The following is a 12534-nucleotide window of genomic DNA, read 5'->3' as shown; positions in this document are numbered from 1 at the left end:
CGCTCACACAGGTGGAGCAGTGTTACCCAGATAAGTGGATATTTCCTCTTAAGATGTTAACTGATGAGACAAAAGTTAAATGGTTTGCTATGATAAAGATGCTTTCTGTCAATCAGTGCTTTAAGTATTACAACAAAATCTTCTATTACTGCGACTTAGCTGTGCATAGTAGATCCTATGATGTTGGCATGCTTTCATTCAACTGAGTGGTAGGGACTATATTTGAGGAAGCAACAAGAAGAAGCCATATACAGCTGTCAGAGCAGATCACGAGCCGCCCCTACGGACACTTTCTTCTTGTCTCCAGCAATTTTTGCAGATGTCTGTTAGCATCCACTGAAGTATATCTGGACATAGAATGGATTGAATAACTGTAGACATTTTCATCTAGTTTTAAATTTTGCTATTGGAATAATCTAAAACTAAACCTAATCTGCATTTGAGTGCACGTAAAGGCTGAGATTAATTATTAAATATCAGAAATACACTATGCCCATGCTATAGACAGCTTAGTATGACAGGCTGACCTCGATGGTTGACATTAGATTACGAATTAATAAGGTTAAGAGCTCTGAGTTAATGATTTAACACTTTAAGAAGACTGTCTTTATGGTAGTAATAGCTTCAAATGTCATTAGCGGAGGAGCCTTTCGATCTCGATCTCTTTCGATCTCCACTCCACTGACTCATACACTGATGAATTCAGCTGCGCTCAGTATGTTCATTACTGTCATTCAGGGTTGATAAAGTATCATTAGTCACCGTTAGTCTAAGTGTTAAATAAGTGTGTTCCCTTTAAGCGATTAGTCTATGATGATACACTCATAACTCTGCATTTAATTACAACAGCTTTAATTAGCATTTTACTGTATGACACATTTTTATTTAATAAGACACAGAATATTGTATTCAAGTATTGTGGTAACAGCTTCAGCCTGGAGTATAGGCTGTATAATATCACTAGTGTTGTCATGACACTTCTCTAAGTGTGCCAGAGCTGAAAATGCTTAGCTGGGCCCTAGAGTCTGCCTAGGGGCTGATTGGCTTGGCCCATCATCGCATTTGGGAGATTAAACTGTGGTGCAGTCCAGAGAAGTGGTCAGAGCCACAGGATGTGGGACGGAGGCCCAGGAAGGACACAAATTGGGCAGCATCAACAAAGAGATGACCTTCAGAACAAGACAACGCGGTCCGGAGCTCAGAATAGAGAAACTTAATTCTCACCCCTGTGGCCCAAGACTTTGATAAACATCCATGTGTGCCTGTTTCTTTTTTTGGTCACTGCTGATTCATTACTTCATTGCAGTAACAGACAACGATCTCGAATCATCTTTCACTGCTGCCAAATTTTGCCTCTGCGCTGTCAGATCTGTCATTTTTGCTTCTGCAGCAGCAGGGAACATTGTTCAGGTTCCTCCAACAGTGCAGCATAATCTCATCTTAATTGCATCACTTTTTACTGTTTGCAGTAGATAAACAGAATGTGAATCTCTTATGCAGTCAGTAAGTAGCGAGGGGAAGCCGGGGCATTAGCATAAGAGGCGATAGTCATCAGGGGAGTTAATCCGTGATATGATGAGACCACCTGGAAAGGTCAGAGTCAGCTCTTCCAGCAACAGGGAGTTGCCTCATTGGGTGTGATGGATGCCCCCCTTACACAGCTCTTTTGTAAAATACGCAGCGTATACAGCAACTACTGATAAGGCACAGCTACAGTATTATGAGAGTTGAGTATCCTGTTGATGCCGTCGAACAATAATTTTCACAGCATAATCAAATCAAGTTAGATTTATTCTCGCCTCACTGAGGCCCTCTGAAGTGCGGTCTGTATTCCGGTCAACAGAGTACAGTGCAGTGATGAATTGGCAAAAGGCTCCCTGCAGCACGTCATTACCACTGGAAACGCCATTAGGGAGATCGCTCATTTTCAACATTTTGGAAGGTAGGAAGCGACCAAATGAATCATGATGCCTATTAGGTCATTCTGTTTATTGTGTTGGACTCTCACCAAACTGATTGCAAAGTTGCAGTCTTGTAGTTTTTTTCTTGGTGGTGAGAGTTTAGCTACAGGGTCTTTTTGGGTTCAGGACAGCCCAAAATTATTTTAGAGCTCTGGTGGCGATAATTTGTTACTGTTAGTTTAAAAAGAAGTTAATTATGATTACACGCTGAGTGAACAAAGGATAGAGATTATCTGGATTAAAAGCTGCCATAAACCATCACATCACCATCACTTTTTTAACTTTTATATTTGTAATAATCTGTATACCATAATGTCATCTGAACTTTATAGAGGACACAAAGTTTGTAAGTAAGTTCAGTGATTCAAGAGAACAAAATGATCTTGGTAAGTGAATCAGTTTTGAAGCACAGAGTGGGTGTGAGTGGGCCTGAAAACAGCAGGCCAACACTTCGCTTCAGTTCACACATTATTGAAGAAGCATGGAGGCTATCAGGTTTTGACAAGTGAAATAGAAAAGTTAAGTGTTGCGGTGTGTGTCTTTGCACGCTAGGGCAAACACACATGCCACTGCAGCTCATGCGGTGGAGAAGAGGTCATCTTGGATTGGATATCACATCTGCCCTCGTATGTCCTCTGTTTGGCTGCCGCCTGTCACACTTGATCACCACATTTTTAACACAGATTGATTGCCTTCAAGTTCAATTTAAGTTTGAAAGCAGCTGTGGTTATTTGGAAAATAATGACAGAAGACTGGTATGACCTGGAGTCAGTGTCTTAAACTTCTAGCTCAGATTTGCTGCAACAGATAATATACTGTATCTGGATTATAATTAGAGTGGGAAAAAAATGCCATAACCTGACCAGCTCTTAAGGCCATGACAAAAAGCATTCGGGGCATTTTATCAAAATAATTTATTAAACAAGCCAAAGTAACTTAAATACATACAAAGATAAGAGAACCAATGGAGTGTAAAAGCAGGCAGGATCAGTAGAACAGGATGTGCATGAGACTGGAGAGAGTGTGTGAGTGCTACAAGGTGCTGGAAAACAGCATGAAAGAACTGAAAAGAAAGTAAGTACACAGAAACTCAGAAGCCAGGCAGAAGAGCAAGAATCAGACGGCATGCCAGCAACAGTTTCATAGTCCGGAAACACCAGGCCCAGATGTTCCCAGTTGGCACTGACGATCCCCTGCCCACGAGGTGCCTGAAACACATGCAGAGCAAGAGGAAGTTGAGAGGAATCCAGCAATGAGCAAGGACAAATAATATATTATACTTTATAGTTTAAAATGGGTTGCTGTGATATAGTTACGTGTGCAAAATAATGAATGAGATGAAATATATGAGCTATATTTATGATTGTAATACAGATCTAAGGTATCAGTGTGTTTGGCCATCGATCTAATATGTATGTGTCCATCTTCAGGGGAAGACCGCTCCAGAGAGAATGTGGTCGGCACCACAGACGCACAGACGGCCGGTGCTGCAGGGGCAGAGTCCGGCTCAAACAGACGGCGGCTTCACTGCTGCATCCGAGTAACAGCTGTACAAGTGCGGAAGGCTCTGTGGGGAGTCGCCATGGTGATGTGCGTGTGTTCCTCCTGGGCAGGCTCCACCCAGCTGGCAAAGCTGACCTTTAAGCAGTTCGATGCTCCCTTCACCCTCACCTGGTTCGCCACCACGTGGAACTGCCTCTTCTTCCCCCTCTACTACATCGGCCACCTGTGCAAGAGTCCGGAGAGGCAGACACCCAGGCAGAGGTTAAGGTTAGGAGACACTCTCTTCTTCAGAGCAATACAAATGAGCAAGCTCAATTAGGGGGGCAGGCACTGAAGATGCTGTAGCCCTGTGATTATCACCCATTCTTCTCCTCCTCGTCCCTTTTTTGAAAATCTGTATTTCTGCTCTGACATGGTGCGTTCCTCTTGAATCTTCTCCGTGGTCTGCCTCTTCTTCTCTTTCATGGCAGCTCTATATTCAATATTCTTTGTCTAATATGTGGGCTGGTCCATAGTAGCGATACCCAGACCTATGAGCACACTGCCTGTCCTCCTCTTTTTGTTGGGTGCTGTAACTGTGCTATGGCTCTAGCCAACACTAGTTGCCTCGTGATCAGTCTTACAGATGGCTGGCTTTAGATGAGTAAACACTTGTTTGACAGCTTTTGATGCACTTAAAGTAGGCGATAGCAGCATGTTTTAGAAAACTAGTGGAACCTTAAGTCACTGCAAAATGCAGTAGCGACTGGGTCAAAATGAAATGAAGTCACATAAATTAGGTAAATAAAGTAAATAAAATGTTTATTTATTTATTTTCACATTGGCCTTTTACTCCCCAAAATGCTGATAGCACAAATGCTTGCAATGTGCTTAGACTTTGATCACTTCCATTTTAGGATGTATTTTAGATTTTTTTTAGTGTTTAAACAAAAGTCAGACATTCAATTATAGGAAGGCAAAAAAGAGAAGGAAGAAGACCACACTGACATACTTGTAAAAATAAGCAGTCAGGGGTTTTAACTATATTTTTTTTTATTTATTAATGTTTAATCTGTATTTTTTCTTCTTACTGCATCTAACGGGCTAACAGAGAAAACAGAAATAGCTGAGAAAAATATCGACAGTACTTAAATCAAAGGGCATTGTTTCTTTTCTACACTCAAAGGTGATGCACAGACTTCAGCAATTACAGTTTTACAGAAATCAATTTTTGCAGCAGCAGACCAAAGAGCAATGCAGTCATTAAAAATCAAACCAAAACAAAGTTTTCTTTCTCAACTAAATGTCTCACAACCCTCCTTTATAATGACTGGTTCTTATATAGTACTTTTCTACTTTACTTGAGCACTCAAAGCGCTTTATACAACAGGCCTCTCTCACACCAGAACATTTATCTACATCCAAGTGCTCTCTATCTACCATTCACACTGTAATCAACATATCAGGGAGCAACTTGGGGTTCAGTATCTTGCCCAAGGATACATAAGCATACAGAATGGAGCAGCCAAGAATCAAACCACCAACCTTCCAGTTAGTAGATGACCTGCTTTACCTCCTCCTGAGCTACAGCAACCACTGAGATAAACAATAAATAGATAGATAAAACCCACAGCTGATCTCTCAGAAAAACATCTCAAGTGAAACTCGAGGAGTCATCAGCTAATCAACCAAAACAACCAATGAAAAAAAACAAAAAAACACCTTTTCATGCTGTTTCATTTAGAGCCCAACCAGAAGGGGGTGCAGCAGTTAATCAGCTGATATACTGGCTATTTGCCAATCTATCTGTATCAGAATTTGTAATGGACAATAAATGGAAAAGTGAAAAAGAGACCGGAGACCACCAGAGGCCACTCTGCAACTTCCCTGTTGGCAACACATATTTGATTCCCTCAGAGTTGGGCAGAGTGTAAACGAGTAAATAAACAACTATACAGAATAATGTTAATGAAATCTGTGCCTGAAAGAAAAAAAAATATCGGGTGTATCAGAATATCAGATATTTAAATCTGCAAATATCGGTATCAGTATCTGTCTTAGAAATCCTATATCTGTTGGGCTTTAGTTTTTTCCTTTTTTCTTTTCTGTCTTTTTTCTCTAGTCACAACAAGTATGCGACTAATCAGAGGTTGCCACTAAATTAGTCAGGATAGGAAAAATCCTTTCAAAAGGTTAGCTTGATTACACAACAAAATTAAACATTATATGTGACATCTAGCAGCATACCAATGTGATGGTGGAGAAATGCTAATTGAATTTTTTCCTTCTGAAATTGTGTGGCAGTTTCTCTTTGTGTTTGAGGAAACAAACGCCTCATGTTCAGCCTGTTTCACCAGCTGCTTAGTGTTGTCATTTAGGCCAGTTTTTAATCTCACTGAATGAGCTAATGCTATTTCCCTTCTGTTTTTGCTTGTTAAGTATATGCAGTCATCCTCTCATCAGATTTTATTTCCAAAACACTGCCACATATTTACCGCTACATGTAGCAGGTCATGCCATCTTACTTAAGCTGCTGGAGAGAAAGTAATTCTAAGTGTGTTAGAGTGGCTTTCACAGGTGAGGCAGTCCATTGGTCTTTAGACAAAAGTGTTATCTCTGGTACCCGCAGTGCTGCTTCAGTACAAAGAGACAGAGAGTGGTGGTTTAGACAGTGTGGAGTGCTGGTGAGCTTGGGGGATTGGCTCTGTATTTCGGATGCTCCTCTGTGATGTAATCCTTCCTTTTTTTTGAGGGCTTACATTATGCGGGGCTCCCACTTCTCAGCTGGAACTCATGTGAACTGAATATAAATTTGCAAATTGCACCTTCTGTTGAATCTGACGCTGCAGAGCAATAGAAACCAAGGGATGTGACAGCTTTGTGATAGCCGACAGCCAAAATAGAGGCAAGGACCTGACCTTAGAAGTACATCTGTGAGGAGAGGATTTTACTGCACTCGTCTCCTTTTCTGCTGTTTCGTCTTACTATTTATAGACAGATTGTAGCAACAGTGGAAGGAAATGTATCTTTATTTACAAAGTGCAACTTTGCATGTTCATGTTTTAACTTCAGGCTGTAGTTTGAGAAGGTTTGATTGCTCTTTGTTAATATGAAACCTTCTTAAAAGTGACTTTAGATGTAAGCACGAAAAGAAGGATGGATTAACTTAGTTCCTGCCAGATTCTAAAGAAACCAAATAAAAATGACATTCAGGCTCTAGTGACTTTGGTAGGACAGTGTTTAACTCTTTAATCCATGACTCTGGTTTAATATCTGCCTCTATAGCGCCTTCTCTGGCAGCGTTGCAGAGCTTTAAAGTATCTTAAAAATCGCTGAAGATTACACGTCTCACAAGTGGAACAGTAAAGCATGAACACAGTTATTGGTTTGGCTTTAAGGTGGCGTAACCAGTGTCTATAATGAAATGCTGATAAACTGGTTGTCACAGAATTAGTGTTGTGTCCGTAGAGGGGGGTTGGAGCCGTGTGTGTGTTTAGTGCAGACTCAGCTCTGTGGAGATGATTCATAGCAATGCTGCTCTACAGTATCCTGGCAAATGCGCTACCTGCCACTCCTCTGATATTGCTGCTTCATCACTTTTGCAGGGCCAGATGCTTTCAGCCTAAACAGGATAACTCAGTAGTGCTGTTAAACAATAGCAGTCAGGTGTGGGCGGAGTCGTGCAGGTTGGGGGTAAAATAGAAAATTCTTGGCATCAAAGCAGAGCAACGTTAGTTCTTACTCAGCAGACAATGTAGTAACATGACAGAACAGAACCACCATGCAGTATTCTGATACTGATACATAATGTCATGGTTTGGTTCCTCTCTTGTGTTACTGACTCATGCCAATAGCGTTTGGACTGTCAGCTTTTATTCAAGGGTATTTTCATCCAGCTTCTTGTGTGTAGTTAGAGTCTGAAAAGCATGAATAGTGAATGACTAAGCCTCGTGCTGAAACACTTAAAGATTAATCACTTCTTCAACATGGCAGAATGTCAGACTGACTGTTAATCATATGTCACCAGATTTAGTTTTTCTTTTATATTGTCTGTTAAGACTTAGCTGGATAGAACTCCTCATGCAGTCATGGTGAAAAGAAAGTGCACCTTCTAACCATTCTAAGGTTTTATGTATCCAGACATAATAAAAGTAATCTCATCTTGAGCAGGCTATATGTGGAAAAACTAAGTAACACCCCCCCCAATTCAATAGTTTGTAGAACCACATTATAACTTGAAGTAATCGTTTTCTGCATGACTTTATCAGTCTCTCACCTTATTCTGGAGCAATTTTGGCCCACTCTTCTTAACAACATTGTTTCAGTTCATTGAGGTTTGCGGGCATTCGTTTAAGGTCCTGCCACGGCATTTCAGTCAGGCTGCAGTCTGGACTTTGACTGGGCCATTGTAACACCTTGATTCAGCAGAGGAGTGGCCATTGTAATACCTTTCTGTTGTAGATTTGCTTTTGTGCTTGGGATCATTGTCCTGTTGCATGACCCAATTTTGGGCCAAGTTTTAGCTGTCAGACAGGTGGCCTCACGTTTGACTCTATAATACTTTGGTATACAGAGGAGCACATGGTTGACTCAACAACTGCAAGGTGCACAGGTCCTGTGGTTCCAAAACAAGCCCTGATGATTTCATCAGCCCTCCACCACCGTGCTTGACAGTTGGCATGAGGTGTTTGTGCTGATATGCTGTTGTTTTTGCCAAACATGCCACTGTGCATTATGGCCAAACATCTCCACTTTGGACTCATCTGTCCAAAGGACATTGTTCCAGAAGTCTTGTGGTTTGTTCAGATGCAGCTTTGCAAACCTATGCTGTGCTGCCATGTTCTGTTTAGAGAGAAGGCGCTTTCTCCTGGCAAAACTTGCAAACAAGTCACACTTGTTCAGTCTTTTTCTTACTGTACTGTAATGAACTTTAACATTTAACATGCTAACTGAGACCTGTGGAGTTTGAGATGCAGCTCTTGCTTTTTTTGCAATTCCTCTGAGCATTGTATGGATAAATTTCCTGGGATGTCCACTCCTGTGAAGACCGTCTTGCTGTCTTGAATGTCTTCTGCTTGTGAATAATCTTTCTCACTGCAGAGTGATGGACTATAAATTGATTGGAAATGGACTTATAACCCTTCCCAGACCAATGGGAAGCAACAATGCTGATGTCTTTCCTCCTTGACATTGTGTTAACATACACCTGAAGGCTCCAGACCAGCAAGCTTCTGCTTTTATAGAGGTGTTCACACTTGCTGATAATCAGTTATTTCAGTGCATTTGATTAGCAGCATATGGCTACTATTTACCTTCTGAATTCCTGTGGAAGCACACACTGTTTCTACATTTTTTGCCTAGTGTCTGTTAAAAATAATAATAACATAGTGCAATATGTCATCTTTTGTAGCTCATCTGAGGTTGTATTTACCTAAATTTAAGACCTGCTAAGGACCAGATGATTTTTATTAGGTCCTGATAAGTAAAACCTTAGAATTTAAAGAAGTTCTTTCTTTTCATTGTGGCTACATATTGAGTCATTACAACTTTGCCTGAGATATTCATCATATGCAAAAGTCACAGCAACATTTATTTGTGTCCCCAGCATTCCTCCATGTTTAAACCCATACGGAAATGCATACCCAGAAGCCGAACTCCCAGAGTGTCCACAAGTAATGCTGAGAACGGAGGAAGATGAAAGAAGACTTTTCTGAGTACATCAAACAAATTTCTGCCTGTTGTCACAATGAAATACCAAACAGCTTTTTTCATTGATTTATTCATTAGTTTTGTCCTGTTGTAGCAGCAAAGATTATTCCATTTCTCGGCCATACTGAGACATTTCCCATACAGTTGTATGTTGTTTATTAAAAAAAAAAAGTAATCATATAAAACACCTAAGGAGGAAACATTGTTTGATTTCTTAATGGGGACAGTTGAATATTTAACTTCAATGCCTTGTGGCAGATCTGATTATGCGATTAAATATTAAGTCACTCTTCTATTCGGATAGGTTTGGTCCCGTGTGTCTATAATGTGGGACCAACATCATTTAGATGTAACCGTTGAAGTGGGAATTACTTCCCTCACTTAACAGCATTAGTGTCTTTTCAAGGAGTTTTTAAGATTGTGCTGTTTGTGTTCACTGGTGTTAATTAGTCCCAGAGTGGTAATATTTATCAACTTTTAAATCATGCCACATTATCGGAATGCTAACACTCTTCATTTTGATCCTGCACAGGGAGTGCTGTAGGTTTTTCGGTGACGATGGGCTAACACCGAAGGTGTTTTTCACCAAGGTGGCACCTTTTGGCCTCCTGTGGATCCTCACCAACTACCTGTACCTGCAGGCCCTCAGGAAGATCAACACAACAGATGTGTCGGCGCTATTCTGTTGTAACAAGGCCTTCGTCTTCCTGCTGTCGTGGATCGTACTCAGAGACCGTTTTATGGGCGTCAGGGTGAGCACATCTGCATGCATTGTTACTTTCTTCCAAGGGAAGATGCTGCATCTTTAGATAAGAGTCTAGCACAGGACACAGAAATGATTTTCACGTTGTGCCCTCCAGGCTTGTAACTTTTATCTGCAATAAACAAGATAATAACCAAAAAAGTGCTTTTTAGATTAGTTTTCAGGAAGAATTTGCTATGTTGTATAAAGTCATTATAGACAACGGGATATTTAACCCTTTGTGCTAAGTGTGGCAACAGCAGAACCCCCCCCCCCCCCCCCCCCCTCCCCACCTAGGAAATCGGTGAGCTGTGGGATGAGCACATCAGTGTGAATACGTGGTGTGTGTTCATTTTATGCTTAAACACTACATGACTGTAATACTGCTCAATGTAAAGCTGTTTTGGTCTTCACCTTTAGCGATTTTCAGCTGTCCCCCGATCTGCTTTATTACTGCAGTTGTTATTATATCTGTCCACGCTGTCACTGGGTGTTTGTTGTGTATAAAAAGCAATGCATAGAGATGCATGGTAAATGATACCAAAACGGAATAGAGGCTGTCACACTGAGTGGAAATTAAATGATTGTAAAGGCCAGAGATACTTAAATTTTATGAATCTTTACTCTCCGATGGATCTGCGCTTCTGAAGACTACTGCAAGCTGCCATCAACCCGTTCTGCACGCCCACGTTTACACCGTATATTTTGATTAAACGTTTGAGCATCCCATTTATCTCGAATCTTACTGTTTATGAGAGAAGGGTTTTAAGATAAGAGCATGGCCAATATTAGCCTCACAGGCAGACTGTCACATGTAGATTTATGTGATTTATGAGTAGTTCCACTAAAAAGTGTTTTTTTTTTTTTTTCCCTTTCCAGATTGAATTAGTTTGATTATGTTCCGATCCCTAAAGATACAGAAGTATCCTGTTCATCGTGAGACACGAGCTGAGATTGGGGGAAAGTCAAACAAATATCTAATTTTGTGTAGCAGAAAGTTGTTTCTTGTTCTCTCTTCTTTGCTGGAATGTAAATGTCTCTAGCTACCTATGCGCAAATTTGGGTCCTTCTATATTTCCTGTAGACTCTGATTAGGACATCATGTTGTATTCACTAAGACTTGAAACATATGATTGATTTTATAAACTCATCAGGAAAGTGTTTACTGAGGTCATGATGTTGACTATACCAGAACCAGAGTTTCTGCCACTTATTGGATGTTAGAAAAAAAAAAACAGGTTTAAGGCACTTCTGCATAGTTTTACCTTTTTAGAAACTGTATTAATCTCTTAATGTGGATTTACAGTTTACAGTTCATCAGTCATCAGTGACTGATGAAAAAAAGAAAGAAAAAAAACTGTCTATAACCCACAAAGGAATGCAAATTTGTGATGGGTTGCTTTGATTGGATTTCCATTTGAATGTGTGAGCTACACGCACAGCACGGTTGAGTAGAGAGCAGGTTATGAGCATGACAGGGTGATTACCTAGCAGTGACCGCAGTGTCATTCAAATGTGCCTCCTGGTGTGTGTCTGTGTGTGCGCGTGTGTTGGCATGCATGTTTGTCACTGATAAAGAAGAGAGAAAAGCAGAAGAGTAAGGGGTTAACTTTGTGAATTGAGGTATGTCCTTATCTCCTCTCACTGCACGCCTCAGATACTTTCATATCTGCAGCTGTCCTGCACTTTGCAGAATGGATTTCCCCTCCTCTTTTCTTTTTTCTTTTTTTTTTTTTTACTTTCACACACTCACAAGCATCCCATCTCTCCCTTGTGTATGCCCCGACTTGTCACCCCCATTATTCGTGATGAAAAGCCAAGTAAGAGACAAGTACAGTAATAGTCCCGCTGCTCTCTCTTACACACCCTCCCTCTCACTTTCTCTCTGTTGCTTGGTAGTGGGGATTGCAGTGTTTGGATGTCTGCAGTAATGCAGGGGAACTTGAACAAGTTTGTCATGAAAGTGAAGGAGGAGCGATAGAAAGGGAGAGAAAGAGAGAGAGAGAGATGAGGGGGATGCTACATCAACCTTGCTAAACATAGATGAGGTTTGTTTCAGTGATGTTGTGCGTTTAAACCGATGACGGGCTCAGCTTGGCACTGGCAAAATGATCAAATAAACTGGGGAGATTTTTTATTTTTTAGTTAACACGTGACCTGTGTTTAGAGTTATGATTTATAAAGAGCATAAGCTGCAACATGATCCAAGGCCACATGCTTTTGTTATACTACTATAATGACTTAAGCCACTAAATGGATTCGTATGTCACACCTGCACATTGCAGAACAAGTTTGTGTGATGCCATAGTCTTTTCTCCCTCTGACCCTCGCATTGTGCTGAAACATCTTAAATTGTTGCTGACCCCGTAAGCAAATGGCCATTCGCTAAAATGAAAGGTGTAGGTGTGACTGACGGGCAGCCCGCAGTGCAGAAAGAGACATTTAGCCAGAGTTGCCTGAGGAGCTTTGGCCAAGCAAAAACACACGGCTCATTTATCTTCCTGACACCTGCTTAATGCGGCGCTAATCCACTCAGCTGGACCGCACCATAGCCGTATCACTGCTGTTCACTTCTCGCATGTACAGTATGAACAAATTCCACAGACAGACCAAAATCTTTATGTAATAAAACACAAGAGA

General features: G+C 40.9%; 1 protein-coding gene across 2 annotated transcripts in view; it reads left to right on the top strand.

Moving 5' to 3' along the window:
- The window catches only part of slc35f3b (solute carrier family 35 member F3b), a 52474-nt gene that overhangs the window by 35994 nt on the left and 3946 nt on the right, over positions 1-12534 (top strand). For both annotated transcript variants that reach the window (XM_030748125.1, XM_030748126.1), the window contains 2 exons: positions 3392-3731; positions 9685-9904. In XM_030748125.1, coding sequence (XP_030603985.1) covers positions 3392-3731; positions 9685-9904 — 560 coding nt within the window. The remainder of the gene's footprint in view (positions 1-3391; positions 3732-9684; positions 9905-12534) is intronic.

Source organism: Archocentrus centrarchus, chromosome 15, assembly GCF_007364275.1.
Source record: "Archocentrus centrarchus isolate MPI-CPG fArcCen1 chromosome 15, fArcCen1, whole genome shotgun sequence".
Lineage (NCBI taxonomy): Eukaryota > Metazoa > Chordata > Actinopteri > Cichliformes > Cichlidae > Archocentrus > Archocentrus centrarchus.
This window is presented reverse-complemented; position numbering and strand designations above follow the sequence as displayed.